Source organism: Poecilia latipinna, unplaced genomic scaffold (genome assembly GCF_001443285.1).
Source record: "Poecilia latipinna isolate Pla-1442-1.1 unplaced genomic scaffold, P_latipinna-1.0 Scaffold398, whole genome shotgun sequence".
Taxonomy (NCBI): Eukaryota; Metazoa; Chordata; class Actinopteri; order Cyprinodontiformes; family Poeciliidae; genus Poecilia; species Poecilia latipinna.
In genome coordinates, this window is record NW_015113014.1 from 259,886 (window position 1) to 277,782 (window position 17,897).

Here is a 17,897-nt window from a genome sequence, read left to right on the forward strand (position 1 = left end):
TATATATATATATATATATATATATTTAAAGAACTAGGTATTGTGACTGAATAAAAGAATACCTTTGCTGCTTCTTTTTTTTTAAAACATACTTTTCAAGGCATTTTTATTGTAAAAATTATTTTTAAAATAAAAATCCTTTAAAACTACATTTTGATATTTGTTTTTGTTTTCTGTGTCAGGTTTTTCTCTCATTGTACTGAACTAGACACCCGTACCAAATTTCTCGTCAAGACAAGTTGTAGTCATCATATCATATTGTTGTCGTCTTCTGTCATCTTCTGGCTGTTATCTCATCTGTCTCTCGCTTCAAGCTTTAAGACAGGACACACAAAACAGGGGCATGTTTTTGCAAATAGTCATCTTATTAATACTTTCTTATACCACCTTTCACTGGAATTACAGCTGCAAGTCTCTTGGGCGAACTATAAGAGTCTGCTTCTTTTCTTTTTCAAAACTGTGTCTGTAAATGTTATTTTTCCACAGATTCCCAGTTTAGGTCCAAACATTTTCAGGTCCTGGAGCTTCTTTTGATGCCGCAACAGCCTGTTTACATTTAACGTTTCCATTTTGTTGTGTTTCATTATATAAAAAAAAAAAACAAAAAGAACAAAATACAAGTTTCTATTCACCACATTGTGAAATTTTGTCAAAAATGTGAACTCTGAAAAAATATTTCCTTTTCTCCAATTCAGATCTCAAAGTCTAGTATAGCAGTTTAACTAATAACTCCATGATGAAACAGTTTCTTTTAGTTACGGGGAAAAAAAAGGGGTAACACTTTATTTGAAGGGGGTGAATAAGACTGACATGACACTGTCATAAACATGACATAACACCTATTATGAACATGAATAAGCCTTCATGAATATTTATGACTGCTGTCATAAAGTGTCATTTGGTAAAGTATGACACTTTTAATACAAAGTTGACATTATTCAAAATGTCTTTGTTATGACAACTTGACATTAACCAAGAAATCATTACTGATGTAATTTGTTATAAAAGTATAACTGACTGCACTTTAAAAATTAGGTAACTTTATGTTATTAAAGGTAAAGTTTAAACAGTAATGATTTATTGGTTAATGTCAAGTTATCATAACAAAGACATTTTGAATAATGTCAACTTTGTATTAAAAGTGTCATAATTTACTGAATGACTCTTTATGACAACAGTCATAAATATTCATGAAGGCTTATTCATGTTCATGACATGTGTTGTCATGTTTATGACAGTGTCATGACAGTCTTATTCACCCCCCTTCAAATAAAGTGTTGCCAAAAAAGGGAAATATGGGACAACATTAACAACAACTATCAACGCTAATTAGCACTAATTAATTAATTAACATTAATTAACCAACAAGTCTCCTTGTTTTGAAATAGATTTCAAAACAAGATTTCTAAAGTGGAGAGTTTTAAAAACTGCTGAGCATGCTCTCTGCACCCTCTCAGGAAAGTAAAGAACATTGGCACTATCTTTGACCAGAACATGACATTTAATTCCCATATTAAATAAGTTTATAGGACCTCCTTCTTTCACACTTTCAATATTACAATAATTAGAAATATCCTGTCCAGAGAAATACCTTACTACACTCCTTCAATGTTCACGCTATGCAGCATAATCAATGAGAATAATAGCTCATAAAGTCATCGTCTCCAGATCCAAATTCTTGCTTCAGAAGTAAACTTAAAGCAGTGTGACTATAACAGCACTACTTCCTGGTTCACAGCTGTCCACTCCCAGTGATTAAAATGTTTCACTCTGCACCTGCACCGTTCCAGAGGTCAGTATGCTGGAAAACTTCATCTTTTCGCTTATTAGCGTTTACGTCATGGTTCGGCTTACAGTGGAACATTTACACTGTAACAGCAAAATCTCTCCCCAGTACAACTCAAGGTGGCCAAAATGAAAGTAGTCACACTTGTACCTCAGTTTGAGATCCGTGGTTCTAAAGGAGTCAGACGGCTCAGTTGAACTGATAACCTCATCCTGCACTTTCCCTCAGAAGCCCTATAAAAGCGGTTTCAGCATTTCCAGAGCTTGCTCTGGTACAGGGTCTTACTTACCCTCTCTATGAAAGGAAACAACGGCCGCTGAGTCAAAAGTAGTAGAAGTAGGGCTTCTTCAAAATTGTGTAATCCAATAAAATTTAAATATAACAGTAAAACATCTACGTAGCTTTTCTGTGAATTCCCACTTTGAGGATTCCTTCTTGACTCAGCTCAACTCTGCAATGATCCCATGTCAATTTTTAACAGGCAGACTTTGTGATAAGAGACCAAAGGTCACATCTGCTCTCGAACGCATCCACACCTCCAATAACACTGCTGGTGTGAGCATTAGGCATTTCACGAATGAAATAAATACTTACAGAGAAAAATCTGTATAAATGACCCTGTTGGTTAGATGTTAGACCAAAAATATAGACAGCAGGAGAGTTTCTAATACTGGTCTTGAATTACACAACGTCTTGTTTTAAAAGATTTGTCAAACACCAGAAAGAAATCTCTGCAGTTACTAAAAAACATGGAAACTAAATGCATTCTACCCAAAATATCAGAATTAATTTAGCTGCACAGTTTTGCGATGGACATTCTGACCTTCAGTGGCACCACACTGCCCCTCAGTGGTTTCTAAGTTAATTACATAAATCACAGTAAAATATTTTTTTTAGAACGACAGATGTCGCTAGAGGTGAGGCTTTACGACAAATCTGTCGCAAACATGTGTATTGGAATAAATTATGTTCAGGAAGGAGACGGGTTCTGGTCCAAAATGTGCAGATTGAAACCAGAACAAAAGTCAAAGACCTTGAAAAGATGCTGGCTGATGTTGATAAGAAAATGTCATTATCCACTGTGAAACATTTCCTATAAATATCTAAGAGCCTTTCAGCAAGGAAGAAGCTTTTACTTCAAAAGAAACCTAAAAAGCCAGATTGCAGTTTGCAAAGGCACAAAGACCTCCAAACTTTCTTCAAAACTGACAATAGGGCTAAGCGTCCAACCAAAGTGGTTATAAAGTGGCTTAAGTTCAACAAAGCTTTGATCTCAATCATGTTGAAAAGTTGTGGGTAGATCTGAAAAGGCATGTGCAACTGAGGCGGCCAGCAAACCCGACTCGCTGCACCAGTTCTGTCAGGAGGAATGAGCCAGAGAAACTTGCGGAAAGAAACCTGGAAAGTTTCACCCAAGTTCATACAGTTTAAAAGACAATTATCCATAAAACCGAAGAAACTTATGTAAACTTCTGAACCCAAAGAAAGCTGCAAAGAAAAAATAAAAGTTCTCTAATTTTTCTGGCACTTAACAAATAGAAATAATGTTGGTATTTATAGGTAATCTAAGACAGAGATGAAAAAAACCCCTGTGCATTTACCTTTTTATTCAGTGTTCAACTATATATACTTTCACATAAAATGAAAGAGAATTTACTTGTTCAATTGAAAGAAAGGAAAAGCTTTTGTAAGGATTTGGTTTTTTTGTGTGTCACTTTAGTTCCTGTGTTGTCTGCCTTTAATTGCCCCCAGCTGTGTCTCGTGTTCCCTGACTACCCCTTGTGTATTTAGTCCCACCCGTGTTCCCTGCTCCTTGTCGTACATCATTTCTCTACACCTTGTCTCAGGTCTTGTTGGTTTGTTTCGGTGCCAGTTGTTACCAGTGTTAGAGTACCCTGCCTTCAATGCTCACCTGTGCTACCTGGACTTTCTGTAAACCTTCATCATCATCATTAAATCTTCATTTCCTCACTGGGTCCACCGCGTCCATGTCACCGCCTACAACCATAAAACATGACAGTTTTTAGCTGTCACGTTTACGGTATGTCATTTGAGTGATAGGACAGATGGATTTATGACGGGGATGTTTTTGTGGAAGGCACTCTTATCTTGTACTAGAAATGCACAATAAATAATTTCCACGCTCATCCAGTCACAGATTGCTTTTGATATAACTTCTGTGACCCTGATCGTATTTAAAAAGATGATCTAAGACAGTTTACAGACCCGGCTGAGAGTTGTCTATGGGAGAAAGCCCGGCTAATAATACCTACAGTTATTGCTTCTTTCAGTGTCGACACTCTTCGCTCAGGTGGCTCTCGTTTCCCACAGCCTTGGGATGGAAGGTTAACGCAAATGTTACACTTTTTATCTAAAATATAAATCTATACCTTGGCAGTCAAACTGTAAACACATTGCAGGAATTGTGACTAATTTATGACTTATCGTACAGGACAATAAGCATCGTTCCCTGGTTTGACAACCGTAACTATAAACAGATGCACAAACGTATAGAAATGAATCATGAGGGTTTGGTCTGTAATGGTTGGCATTCATTAGGAGTGCAGCTAATCTTTCCCAGAAGCCATAAAATAAACGCATACCAAGAAACAGCTAGCCATCCTATCTGATAAAGTTACTGATAAATATATAAGTATGAATATGTAAATGAATACATATAATATAAATATATAACACGTTGATGAATGTATAACATTCAAAGAAAGAAAGATAAAAACCAAGAAATAAGAAAAGAGAAAAGAAAAGAAATAAATAAAGAGAGCTCCCGATTCCCTATTATGAAGGATGGAATATGATATATGTGATCATGGAGCACAAAATGTTTGAAGGGGCTGAAGATGCTGAGGAAAACCTGCTTCTAGGCAAAACTCAAGGACAAAATACAGCACAAGGTCAGACTGTGCTGAGCCTTGGTCTGTGTTCCCCAGTTTTATTTGCAGACTTTCACAAAATGCATTTTCCACTCAGAGTATTCATGACTAATTTCCTTCTCTGTGTGAAGTGGACTTTGTCTTGGTTGGTTTTGAAGATCACTATCAAAACACACCATTCAGCAACACTCGGTGGAAAATGTCTGAAGATATGAAGGATCAGAGACAGATGAGCATGTAAAAAAGGAAACGACGTGAAAACAATATATTCACTACTCTGAATAATTTAGAAAATGCCAGATATGTGGCCAGATATACTCTTAGTAATATTTTTGTGAAAACTGTGAAATCGTTTGCCACATACACATTTGAATGACTAAAAACTTTTTCTTCTTGAGTGGACATTGAAACTTTTTTTGTAATCATAAGCAAAAAAAAAAAATCTTCAGTTTGTTCTTTCTAAAAATGGAAAAAAAAAAAAAAAAGCAGAAAGAAGTAGACAAGGAATTGGCCAAAAAAGTTATCACAACTAATGGTGTGAAACTAACGATGGTGGTCACACTGACGATCTTCTTCTCATATTTAAATAACAGAGCTCTGTAGCTGTCCTTTCTGGCGAGCAGGTTTGTTTACCTCATTCAGCTCCCAGAGCTCCTGCTGATTCGCTTCACTGCGGGAAATATCCATGCAAAATAATTATGCACAATTACTTATTTTTGTGAAACCTTCATTTTAAAATGAGAAGATGGAAAGAAACAACAAACCATAATGAAATCAACATTTAATCGCCCAGCAGCAAAAGAAAACATATGATCAAATCGAGAACACTTCCTTACAGTGTAATAAACACTCAATTTGTCAAAACGGAGTGTCAAACAGAAAGTGAATTCATCCATTTTCCTAGAAAGGTGAATCTGTAACCAGTCAATCTTTAATGAATTATTAAACTCTGGGTTAAATAAGATTCTTGCCGACACCTTTAGGTTGCTGATGCAGGGCATTTCTTGTGGCATCAGCAGCATCTCTGCGTCAAGCTCCAACACCTCGACTGCGTTTTCGGTTCATCTAAACCCGTCTTGTTAATCGTTGACTTTTCAGGAATGATAACACGCATCAAATATGAAAAACAAGACAGTAAATAAGTCAGAGTGAAACTGGCCGATGCATCCGGCCTAATTGGGACAGACACAGAGCAGAAGAGGGTTCACAGGGGCTTTGTTAAACCCGTAGGTCGGGTCCAAGAAAGTAAAACCTCGACCTCATTTCTTAAGAAATAAAATAAAATACTGTAAACTATATTCTTATTTTCCAATCTGACTTTGCAATGAAATCTGATCTCCACTAAATTCATAGTGCCTAATTCTGCAGTCTTTCAAAACCAACTTTTGAGGAGCTTTTCTATTAGCAGGCTGACATGAAGGAACATTTTGCGTTATGTGATGGGGAAAGCGGCTGGAAGTGAGTTTTAAAAAAGAAGAAGAAGAAACAGAAAAGCCTCAAATGACCTTTATTGTGATTACATTATTACGGGAAAGTCTAACATGTAATCCTAATTTTTCTTTAATTATCTTTTGTGCATTTAGCTGATTTTCTGTTAAGATTTTCTTGTCCTTTTTTTCTATACCTTTTCATCTTGTTATACTTACTGCAGTTGCTGAAATTCATTTGGGTTTAACTGATTTGTTTTTATCATTTTCAGTCAGTATTTTATTATGTTTTATTGTGTGCTAGCTCTGTTTTAATGCGCTTATCATGATTTTTTTTTTTGCTATGCTCATTAGATATTTTATGTCAAAGTTCAGTCACAAGTTGTTCGGACAAACGTCAACTCTATTAGAAACACATTTCTGTGCGTCTTTCTCGTTTCTGTGCTTAATCTTCTTAAGCTCTTTCTTTTTCTCTGCTGTTGTGTTGCAAGTGTTAACACATTTTTTATTTTCCCAGGCTTTTATCTCTTGATCTTACTTATGTTGCTTTTATGTTTTGTATGGTTTTAAGGTTGATTTCTTTTGTACAGAGCTCTGTGATTTTTTATCTGTGAAAAGCGCTTTATAAATAAACTTTACTCATCAGTTTCGCCTGCTTCAGCCCATGTTATGTCACAAGGCAATCATTTCTGCAACAGGTTTCTGTGTTAAAATCTGCTGTCACCTCTCCCATATCGGAGAGCTTCAACTCCACTGCGACGCAGGTTTTCTTTAATATTTGAAGGACTTTATGGAAGTCAAATAGGTTTAAGTCGATACTGTTGTCAGACATTTAATTGAAACAAGCATCCCGTCACACAAATCTTCTGAATGTAGTGTGGTTTATTTTTATGTCCACAGTTTGCAATAATAACAACAATACAAAAAAATCATTCTGAATTATATACATTTTATCCCTGAAAAATACTTACAAAGTATTATATTTACCATTTAAATAACATCCTGAGTCCAAATAAGACTTTACAAATAACAACAAAAAAAGTGCTTTAGAAAAATAAAACGATTTTGTCTTTTTTAAAAAGCAATCATTAGCAACGATAAACACACTAGTAGCATCTCAGAACCTTTACTCCTGTACTAGATTCAGGTTTATTCATTTTTAAAATCCTGGCTTTACTTCACTCAGGGGATTTTTTTTTCCTTCAGAAATCCCCGATTACTGGCTTCTGTACCAGGACACATTCAGTGTTCGCTGTCTCTAGTGTTACAGTCTGTCACTAGTTTGCATTTGATGCTTCCTGCAGCAGGTTTGGCGATCAGCCAGCTCCAAAGGGTCACTTCTACGTCACTGTAGGAGAGCTGATCTCCAGTCGACACAGCGGACAGGTACCGAACTGCACCAGGATTTTGGGGGTGCAGTGACTGCAGAGGCAGCGGTGGCCACAGGGCAGCGTGATGTCCTTCTGCCGCACCATGCACACCACGCAGAGGTCATCTGTGAGCAGAAGAGAGAAAAAACAATACAATTACGAGACATTCGGGTGACTCCATCGTTCACTTGAATGGGTAAAACAAAAACAAAAAAAAATCAAATGACGTTGGCAGAAAACGTACCGGCTGGGATTTCCATGTTCAGGCAGGAGACGCAGTCATCAGAGTTTTCACTCGGCGTCGTATTTTCAAGACTGAAAGTGGAGGGCCGTCTGATGGGAGGCTTAGGTAAAGGGCAAGATCTTTTCTTGGAAAGAAGACCCTTTGTCTTTGAGCCTGCAGCAGGGAATAATTCAGAGAATTATTGATATTTTTAGTGTATGCCACAGCCTTTGCAAAGAACAAGAAGATCAGGCTCTTAGTCAAGCAAAACGTGGGTGTGTTAAAAGTTACCTAGAAGGAAGACGGAGCAAGTCTGGCCGTAGACATCAATCATGGCCCAGAGAGGCTTTCTGACATCCACTTTCGCTTCTATCCTTTGCTTCCTGGAGTTTTGAAATTTCAGACATATGTCGCCGTCAGCTGTGACCCAGAATTCCAGCGCAGAACCTTCCTGACAGTAGGACTCGAGCACAGGGGTGGCCCAGTAACCCGAGGTTTCGGTGAGGTTGGGCATAGAAATCGGGGGCAGAGGCAAAGATCTGGTCGATGGGCGAACGTTGGTGAAGCCCACGCGCATGGCTCCTTGCCAATGTGGCACCTGCCTCTCCACCAGCACCCGGATCCTCTCGCTGATCCTCACACAGCGTCTTGTGAAAACAACACCACCTTTGAAAGTGTCTTTAATCCTCTCGGCACGTCGACCGCCCTCGCTCAGGCAGATCATGTCTCCCAGGACCCTGGGATGGAAGGTCAGGGGGCCGAGGCAAGAGGAGTCGCATTTGTGGGTCATCTTTGGATCTGCGGGGAAAGAAAATCACCATTAAAACTTTATGGTGATATCAACAGGTTATGTTTATTACATTTACACAAAAACAGGAGCTGCACTATAAAACCAGGACACGTAGTTTAACACAACATCCTGACAGGTAGACAGTAAAACCTTCAACGTAAATGTCTCCCTTTATGGATTGCAAGGTTGCAGCAGGGATAGTCAACCGAACTTTACTAGTTTAACAAGTTTAGCTGCAGATAAATTTGTAAACATATTATACAATAGCAGCCACGCTTGGTTTCACTTTGACAGGTCTGTCAGGGTTTGGCAGTCTTCCCATTTGATAATTGCTATTAGCTTGCAGTGAGTGCAAGAAAATGATTTGACTTACAGTGACAAGTGATCTTCATAAACCACAAGTTCAGTTCAGAACAATCCCATTTACTTCATATTCCTGCTGTCTACTTTTGATCTTGTTGCAGGCCTGACTGTTTAAGCACAACTTAAGCAGTTGCGTAAGACTTTGTCAGCAAAGAACAAGAAATCGTGAGTAAATCTACCTAAAGGTGATCTGCAAACTAAATAAAACGGGTTAATCTGCGTTGCTGCTCATTTCTCTCTCACAGGATTCTCAGAACGTCCCGACACAATCTTGACCTCAAGCGCTTTTGTTTACTTTCATTTCCTTATCACATTACCACCAGAGGAAGCGGCGGTCGGATTGCACATTTTGGCTTTCAAACCATGGGTAGTGCTGGTGTGCAGAGTGACCTGCTGGAGTCCATGCATGTCAGGACTTGTCTTTAATACACTAATTGTTGAAATCAGGTTAGGCTAGAAATATTTGCCGCGTCTTTTACAACGCTTCTAGATCTTACAGTGAGTCATCTACAAATCCCCCGGCATAGATTCCAACTCACTGCGTACTGGTCAATAAACATTCCTATCTAACATCACGTTTCCAGTTTTCTACTATACACGGTTTATTGCTCCAGGAGTTACATTATGGAGTTGTTTGAAGTCTCCATAAGTCTTCTCTTACCACCTGTTTTACAACCAACTTATGTTGCTTCTGCTTATTTTCCCTGCTATTCTCATTTTTCAGTAACTTTAAGAGTTTAAGTTACAGGATTGCTTTTTTTGTTGTTGTTGTTGTTTTATAAAACGCACATTTTCTGATTTTGTAATTTTAGCTTTTTTCCTACTTTCATAAACAAAAAGCATCTTACATCCTTAAATGTTTTTTTTAAACCTAAAAGAGGCATTTTCAATTCAAATATGAAATGAAGACAAGTTGCAGAAATCTTACCAGTCTTATTATTGTGGTCCTCTCTCATCTTGGAGCAGATGCAATCTTTCATATGTCGACACGGGAGCTGTGCTCTCTCGTCTGTGTTGCGGTTTGGTTATGATCAAGTGGGAGTGTTCTGACCTGCTTTAAAGCGAAGCGCACATGTGGTTTGGAAAACAAAACATCCACTCAGTAAGTGAATGAAAAGAGGAAGGGGGCGGGACAGTGGGAGGTCAGAATCAAACTGGAATTTTACCCAACACTTTCTCATGTGACTTCTTTTAGAACTTTTGAAAAAAAAAGAAAAAAGGTTTGTAATTTACCTTTTAGTCATTGCTTCTTTTATTTTTGGTAATTCCCATTATGTTTAGCTATTGTTTTCCATTTGCTTCTAACTTATGTTGAAGACAATTTTAAATTTGTTCACAGATGCATCTCCAAGTTCTCCTTTCAGCTGAAACAATGACCTCTGATCAGGCTGGCAATTCCCCTCATAATATAATATAATATAATATAATATAATATAATATAATAAGACAATGTTTTGCTAATTTCACCTCCTTTTAGCCTACGTCATATCACTAAACAGATTTTATCAACAACATTTTTTTTTTTTTTTTTTTTTAGAGCTTTGACAACAATCGGGTTGAAATTAAAGTAATAATCCCCACCGAAAAAGATTTTAAGTTAAATTTAAAACTACCTTTCTTTCATTTATTCAGGTAACTTATGACTTTTACAAATGTTTCAAATCATGTGATTATGTGACTTATTTTGGTGAGAAAAAGAAAAAGCAAAAACTAAACAGTATAGAATAGAATAGAATAGAATAGAATAGAATAGAATAGAATAGAATAGAAACTGATATCAGATATCATGTTGGAAAATTCCCACAAAACATTGGGCATGTTATGGGAGCTCTGACAGACTCCGCACAGTTGTGTCATAATTTGAGCTTTCAACTCTGTGTGTAATTTTTTTTTTTCCTCAGAAAGCGGTTGACTCAGATGTGTTGGCTAAGAAAGGATATGCAGAAATGGTTCTGATTGGGCCATGTGCGATCTGTCATGTACAGTAAATCCTGTGTGAGAGATCCACTGGAAATTTACTGTATGGCTGTGCATCTGGCTAAGAGACGTTTTTATCTGACTTGTCTCGTCTCACTGTGCAAACTGCGGAATGCTTCGTGCATGGCAGCTGTTTACTGTCAGAACTTGCATTACAGGAAACTGTAAAGAGAGGTGGAAACATATTAAGTATAATTTTAGGTTTCAATCTTAAAAGAAAACTGAAATCCTTTCAATGGATTTTGCTTCTTTATTATTATTATTATTATTATTATTATTATTATTATTATTATTATTATTATACACATAAACTCTTTTTTTAATGAACAGTGTTTATTTCGATTACCTCCATAGGATGGCTAAACATTCCGTGATTTACAGGAAACAAGATCACATGAGCTTCATGGTCACAAGTCATTATGAAACTCAACAAAACCGTATAACTCCTGAAAAGCACGGGCCATAAAGCAATGGAATAATTCCCTACCAAACAAACTATAAAATCTTTTCGGGATTTACCTACATTTTCTAATTAGCACGGGGAGTTACTTAATCTTTATCAGTGAAATGAAACAAACGCGCGTTCTCCGTAGCTTTTTCCTTTTATCCCCTGCATGAACATTAAGCATTCATACTGTTGCTAGAAAGACAAATAGTGCGGCGTTGTTAATGTTTAAGCTGTTCTGCGAATACAACATTTTTTTTCTCGATATAGTGGCCTCTTAAAACATCTATTTGCTTATCTTTTGGACTCAAACTCTAAAGTATCGCGTCAAAATTAACTCTGTCAAATCTTTATCTCTGCGAATTTTGACATTTTTTGTTTGTTTAGTTTGGTAATATTTTACCTAAAACATGCTGGACTCCTTCGGTCGAGCGGTGCCTAAGCAGTGCCCACTGACTGCTGTGGTACAGCTTGGTACTACTTCCTCATAGCCCGGCGTCCGGGTATATTAAGCCACCTCACCCAGACCCGGGCCCCACCCGGTGGCGATTCAGGATTTGACATAGCAAGCTGAACATGACCATCTTTGTAATTGTGTGACGACGTGGACACGCGTGGATTGGCGAGAGAACGGTACAGGACGGAGGACAGTGTTTGGGAAGTGGGGGAGGCTCCCGGCAGCCCCCGCTGTCTCCAACAACAGAAAAACGTCGCTAAATGTATCACTAGTTATGTTGAAAGAAAAGAAAAAAAGTCATTAGACGGGTCTGAAAAGTTGATAAATATAGCGACAAAGTACATAAGATGACAACAGTGCTTCTTCCATCCCCACGCTCAGTCGTGTCTCTAGGCTCCGCCCACTTTGCTGGGACTTTCCAAAATTTCCAACTTTGAAAAAATTTGAAATCTGCTGTGGTTTCGCTTTCAGAGGAGAGAGAGTCTTCCACAACTTTTTATGTAGCATTCAGAACTCGCTACATTTTAATTTTTCAACATGTCTGTACGGTACGGGCCCAGTTTGGGAGTTTTTTATGCAGGATGTTGCAAGTTATTCTGGGCACTCAACTGGCTTCTCGATTATTTTTTTTTTAATTTTTTTTATTCGGCTAATATGCAACCACTGACTCCATCTAAGATTTTCCAGCCTATTTCGTGAGCCATGTGGAACCCAGGCGTAAAAATATGGGGATGTTATTCACAGAGCCTCTTCCTGAGGCTGTCAACGCCTCCTTCACAGTTCACCTGAGATAAGACCTGAGATGTCTTTATTGTCTTATTGTTTATTAACTCAGCATATGGATATGCATCCAGCACAGTGTGCCCCACATCAGCTGTCTGGAGAGATCTCCAGGTGATGTGCTTCCAAAAGCTCATTTGACAGATGAAAGTGTGAAAACCAGGCAGCACAGCTCAGAATCAGATATGTGCACATAAGACAAATTTATGGACCGGACTCATCTTGAGTAATCATTGTATATGTTGCCATCTGAGAGAACCGTCTTTAAAAAAAATAAAAGAGCAAAAATGAATCACTGACAATGTATACGTTAGCGAATAACATATAAAACTATAACACATATTATGACAAGTCTGTATATTTTTTACATATCATTCATCAAAAAAAGGAAAGAAATACAGAAAGTGGCATTATTATGCAACAGACAACTTTAATGACCTTCTAAGACAAGCATTGGGTTTATTTTCTACAGTCTGCTGCCTTTGTTTTGTCAGTTTTGGACTTAGTTACTTTAATAAATAACTTTTCCTCTCAAACTCGTGCCAGTGACATATCCAGAATTATGTCAGAAGCTCTCTGATCGTTACAGAAAGTGTGTGGGAGTTTTCTGCAACTTGCTTATAGATTATCAACAAAATTTCTTCTTGGGAATTTAAGAATATATTTGATTTGATGTGCATAATTTTAAGCCTGTGTGGATTGGAGAAAATCCACAATAAACTCAAACTTGTTGACTCAGTTCCTGTTTTTAAAAGCATTTGGAGTTGTTTCATAACCATTTTCCTCTCAAAAAACATAAGTTCAAATGCATAATTAAAAGCCCAACTTAACATGGCGTTCATATTGAATGTATGTAATCTAGTGAAAAGAGTTTTACATCTATCATTACATTTTTTAAAATATGTATATATATGACTACATATTTTCATTCAAACCAGGAGAGGACCCTTCCTCCTCCTCCTCCTCCTCCTCCTCTGCTTGCTCTCGCAGCAACACACTTGGTCAGACATGGCAGGCCATCAAAAAATCTACTTGTTCCCACTCCATCTGTTCAAAAAACTATTAATCTGCTGCCGTCCAATAAAATGTTCGGCCCTCACCGTGGAGCCAATGGAGGGGCATTAATGCTGTGAGGCCCAGGCCAATCCCCGGCTGCATTCTAATGCGGGCCATCTTTATCAAGGAACCACTCCATTTCCACATTCTGCGTATTTATGATTTCTGAAGAGACGGCCAGCAGGAGGCATGCATCTGTAGGACATAGCTGAGGTCTGTTTCCAGAAGGCTTCAGATATGGAGCTATCCCATGCAAAACTGAGGATGGGCGCTGCATGGTGCATTCTCAGGCGACTTTGAAAGAGTTCATGTTAGGACTCCTGCTTTTGGACTAAATCTTTAAGAAGCTAGCTGGTGCTCCAGCATCTCGACTCCGCTTTGCGGCTGTCAACGTTTTCCTCGGGGGCCACCAGAGGCCTCTCCAAAGCTCGGATCTTACTGGATGTTTTCCTGACGCTGGGAGGGGGGAAAAAATAAAAAGATTTGGAGAACTTCCCATGGATCCGAATATCCAGGGTTCTTTCCTTTTCAACAACAGCCTGAACCAGTTCCCCTCAGACCTTAAGGCACCGGTGTGCCAGTACTCGGTCCCCAACTCTTTCTACAAACTCAACCCGGGCCTTAACACCCAGCTGCAGCCGGGGACGCCCCACGGCATCAGCGACATCCTGAGCCGATCCATGGTGGGGGTCGGCTCCACCGGCACCACCACGCTGCTGTCTGGGTACTCCCCCATGGGGGGGTTCGGCCCCTCCGTAACCAGTACGTCCATGTACTACAACCGAGACTACAACCCCTCGCTGGGCTTCTCCAAAAGCGCCGCGGAGTGCCCCATGAAGGGTCGTAGTATGAGCTGCTGGGCAGAGAGCAGCTGTGACTGGAGAGGAGGGAGACAACAGTGCACCAGCGGTGAGTCTGCAGAGGGTTCCGGCGTCGACCTCATCAGCGCACAGAAACTTGCGTCAGCTTGACAGGTCTCAACAAGAGCAGGCTGCCAGGATCAGTCACTTAAACTTCACTAGAGTTTCGTTTTAAATGAAAATGTTTAGCTGTAACGTCACTGTTTTAGCAAAACATCTGGAAAGAAAGAAAACTACCTTGTACTTTCACTTTACATTAGAACTTGTATTCAGCATTTTTCTGTCACGTTCGGGAATAAATTGTGATTTGAATTGAATTGAAATCCCCAGCGTGTAATCATGACAGTCAGTTTTAACATTCAAAATTATTCAATTTTTTTTATTATTATTTCAAAATTGGGTACAAAAAACAAACTTTGTCCAAATTGTTGAAACAATAAGCCAAACCTGCACTGTTTTTTTGTTCTTTTGCTTTATACTTTTTTAGGCAGTGGTCCACTTGGGGAAATGCCCAACAGGAAGAAACACACCAGACCAACATTTAGTGGACATCAGATATTTGCTCTGGAGAAAACCTTCGAGCAGACCAAGTACTTGGCCGGGCCAGAGAGGGCAAGACTGGCTTATTCTCTGGGAATGACTGAGTCACAAGTTAAGGTGAGTTTCTCCACTTATTATAATTACAGCCAGCTTTTGACTGAGATTCTCATTTTACTCCTTTTAAAAATTTTTCGTATTTGCTGATCAATGATGGGTTTACGTATGAGCGCTACGGCTCACTGCCCAGGGGGCCATTCTATCAAGGGGCTACAGTAGAGAAAAAAAGAAGTTGTGGCTGTTGTGCCTCAAACAAGGTTTCTGTTGCTTGGTGTCATGCTGGCTGGTCGGCAGAAAATTTAAAAAGGACTGAATCTCTAATAGAATTTGTGATTACAACATTTTTTATTTTGTGGAACCTGTTTGTGAAAATCACAAATAAAGCTCTGGAAGCTCACAAATTTTTCATATTTTATTTGCAGTTTATGTGTAGTTAAGTTCCAAGTTATTGATACCCCCAGGCAGACTTGGATTAAATGTATTTCGTTTGTCTAAGTTTGTTTAAATGAGACTTGTACCTCTGAAAAGAGGCATAAGTGGCATTTTACATTTGAATAAAATGCCACTGTTAATTAAACATTCCCACAAAATAAGTGGAAAACTCAGTTTTAGAATGACAGCATCCAAACCCTTCCTTTTCCATTGAACTGCAAGACTTTAGGCTGAAAGGTCTTTTTGTCGTCACCTTACTATTTAGAGTGTTTAATTATAAATCATGTGGGAATGAGTTCACGGAAGTAACGAGGGGGAGAAAAAGGTCCGGTAAGTGAATTCCGTTGCTCTGCAGCCCTCTAATTCCTTTGAACAGGATGCGCATGTTTCGACTTGCAACTGTGGAGCTCTCGGTAAAACAAGGAGAGACGGCAGTGGCAGGCCGTGGCACCTTACGGCACCTGTCGGAAGTGCCGCAATACCTACCACTGCCACTATACGAGCTTAGGTGTTGTTCTGCTGAAAACAAGGCTGTGTGTGTGCGTCAGGTGTGGTTCCAGAACCGACGCACCAAGTGGAGGAAGAAGAGCGCCTCGGAGCCCAGCTCCACGCAGGCCACGCACGCCGGACAGGGCGGGGAGGCCTCGGAAAACGAGGTGGAGGACGAGGAGTACAACAAGCCCCTGGACCCCGACTCAGACGACGATAAGATCCGACTGCTGCTGCGCAAACACCGCAGGGCTTTTTCTGTGCTAAGACTGGGGCCGCACCCTGTCTGAAAAACACACACACACACACACACACACAAACTTCTCTCAACCAGACCTGCATGCTGTGATTAATAAAGTAACATTTGTTTAAAGTTGGGGGAGGTGGGGGGACGGACTGAGCATGTGCAGATGATGTCCCACAGAGGAGGATTGGAAAGTCAGAGGTTAGAATTCAAATGAAATGAGACTTCCGGCCTGCGATTATTGCCATTATTCCTTACATATAATTGTTCAAAAACGAATTTAAAATTCTACATTAAAAAAACAAAACAAAAACAACTAACTGAAATCTACTCGTAAAAATAGCAAATCTTTTATCTCTCCAGGCCTTCCAGCAGTGTCTCTAAGGAATATATTATTTGAATTAAAAAGTGTAAAAGAATAAAAACGTGAAACAATCAGGATCAAATGAACTGAATCAGAATTACAAATTTTAATATCTCGATCGATTTTCTGCGTTCACACGTCCGATGCTTCTAAGTTTCTGAACACCCTGTAAAAATGTCCAGCTAAACCATGTAAAATGAGCACACTTGAAATCGTGTACAATAAAAGATTATGAATTTGTTATCCGACTTTGTGATTCTGATCATTTCCTCAATGAAGAATTAGGCAGAGATCTGATGCAGTCTTTTCATTTCTTTGTATTTGCCGTCAGGAGGCAGTTAAAACAGCAAAGCACAAGGTCACAGACGCTTAGAAGAAGGTCATGGGTCAAATCTTGTGTGATTTACTCTGCTGGGGGGTAGGGGGGCTTAATTGAAGACAATGGTGCCTGCGACCCCAGCTCAATTGAAAATCAATGCCAGCAATAAATGTTTGTTCACCACTTAGACATTGCGCGTTTGTCCTCCATGTGCAACGTGCAGCAGACTGCAGACGATGCCACGCATGATGAAAGGAATGCTGCAGGGACAGTTCTGAAGAACATCGTCCACGATTAAAGCAAAAACAAAGTACGCTGGACTAGGAATAAAGCAGCATATTCTCATAGCCATAAACACTAATTCTGCAAGTGTCTTAATAGACATTGCGTTCATTTTCATAATCTCATCTAAAGCTTATGCTTTTAATTTTTTCTATATATATATACTGGTAATCCAAGTCAAGAAATCCAATGAACAGAGCAGTAAATAAGGAGCAAAGTTTGGATTTAGACATGAAGTTACCAGATTTTCTAACTTCCCACCTGAAAGTTTACTGATCTGAATAGCAGCCTGTCCTCAATCTCTAACCACTTTCGGAGAACTATTTTAATCTCTTGAGGAGCAAATTAAAGAGTGCACAATGCATGCAGCCAAAGGCTTTGAATGAAAATATGAAAACTGGACTGACAACATATCGCCAAACATCAACTCATATAGAAACCTTCAGCAGGATCAGTTTTTAGTTCACTTTCACTTTGCTTTACATGTCCTAACTTTGACCCATTGAGGTTTTGACATCATTGGATAGATTAATTCTATGGAACTACAAGAGTGCCATTGAATAAGTAAAATAAGTATAATAATGTTTTTCTGTAAGTCATTGGAATACTTTATCCTCACAATTTGCATTTGTTTTTTTTTTAATTACCAATAATTTTAACATTCTCCTTTTACATATGCAAAAAAAAATAAAAAATAGTAATGTGCATGGATGATTAACATAACAGTTTTGACTTTTGATTTTAA

General features: G+C 38.8%; 3 protein-coding genes across 3 annotated transcripts in view; 1 reads left to right on the plus strand and 2 right to left on the minus strand.

Moving 5' to 3' along the window:
- The window catches only part of LOC106950394 (E3 ubiquitin-protein ligase NEURL3-like), a 6,979-nt gene extending 4,759 nt beyond the window's left edge, over positions 1-2,220 (minus strand). The window contains exons 1-2 of the mRNA XM_015037223.1: positions 2,076-2,220; positions 219-314 (exon numbers count right to left, since the gene is read on the minus strand). Of these exons, the coding sequence (XP_014892709.1) occupies positions 219-252 (34 nt within the window). The 5' untranslated portion in view covers positions 253-314; positions 2,076-2,220. The remainder of the gene's footprint in view (positions 1-218; positions 315-2,075) is intronic.
- Positions 2,221-6,985: 4,765 nt separating this feature from the next.
- Positions 6,986-11,807, minus strand: LOC106950395 (E3 ubiquitin-protein ligase NEURL3-like). Its single transcript, XM_015037224.1, has 5 exons — positions 11,676-11,807; positions 9,779-9,901; positions 7,989-8,495; positions 7,719-7,871; positions 6,986-7,599 (listed from the first exon to the last, which is right to left on the minus strand). The coding sequence occupies exons 2-5, from the start codon at positions 9,828-9,830 to the stop codon at positions 7,445-7,447; spliced, it is 867 nt and encodes a 288-aa protein (XP_014892710.1). The 5' UTR covers positions 9,831-9,901; positions 11,676-11,807; the 3' UTR covers positions 6,986-7,444.
- A 1,699-nt stretch (positions 11,808-13,506) lies between these two features.
- nkx6.3 (NK6 homeobox 3) lies at positions 13,507-16,792 on the plus strand. The gene is made up of 3 exons (XM_015037205.1): positions 13,507-14,474; positions 14,913-15,082; positions 16,003-16,792. Exons 1-3 carry the CDS (start codon positions 14,063-14,065, stop codon positions 16,231-16,233), a joined length of 813 nt encoding a protein of 270 aa, XP_014892691.1. The 5' UTR covers positions 13,507-14,062; the 3' UTR covers positions 16,234-16,792.
- Positions 16,793-17,897: the final 1,105 nt, after the last annotated feature.

Coding starts and splice junctions, on each gene's coding strand:
- LOC106950395 (XM_015037224.1), bottom strand. CDS start 9,830: ATGAAAGATTGCATCTGCTCCAAGATGAGAGAGGACCACAATAATAAG. Junction 8,496..9,778: donor GGACCACAATAATAAGACTG/GTAAGATTTCTG, acceptor CTTTCCCCGCAG/ATCCAAAGATGACCCACAAA. Junction 7,872..7,988: donor TTGCTCCGTCTTCCTTCTAG/GTAACTTTTAAC, acceptor TCCCTGCTGCAG/GCTCAAAGACAAAGGGTCTT.
- nkx6.3 (XM_015037205.1), top strand. CDS start 14,063: ATGGATCCGAATATCCAGGGTTCTTTCCTTTTCAACAACAGCCTGAAC. Junction 14,475..14,912: donor GAGACAACAGTGCACCAGCG/GTGAGTCTGCAG, acceptor ATACTTTTTTAG/GCAGTGGTCCACTTGGGGAA. Junction 15,083..16,002: donor TGACTGAGTCACAAGTTAAG/GTGAGTTTCTCC, acceptor TGTGTGCGTCAG/GTGTGGTTCCAGAACCGACG.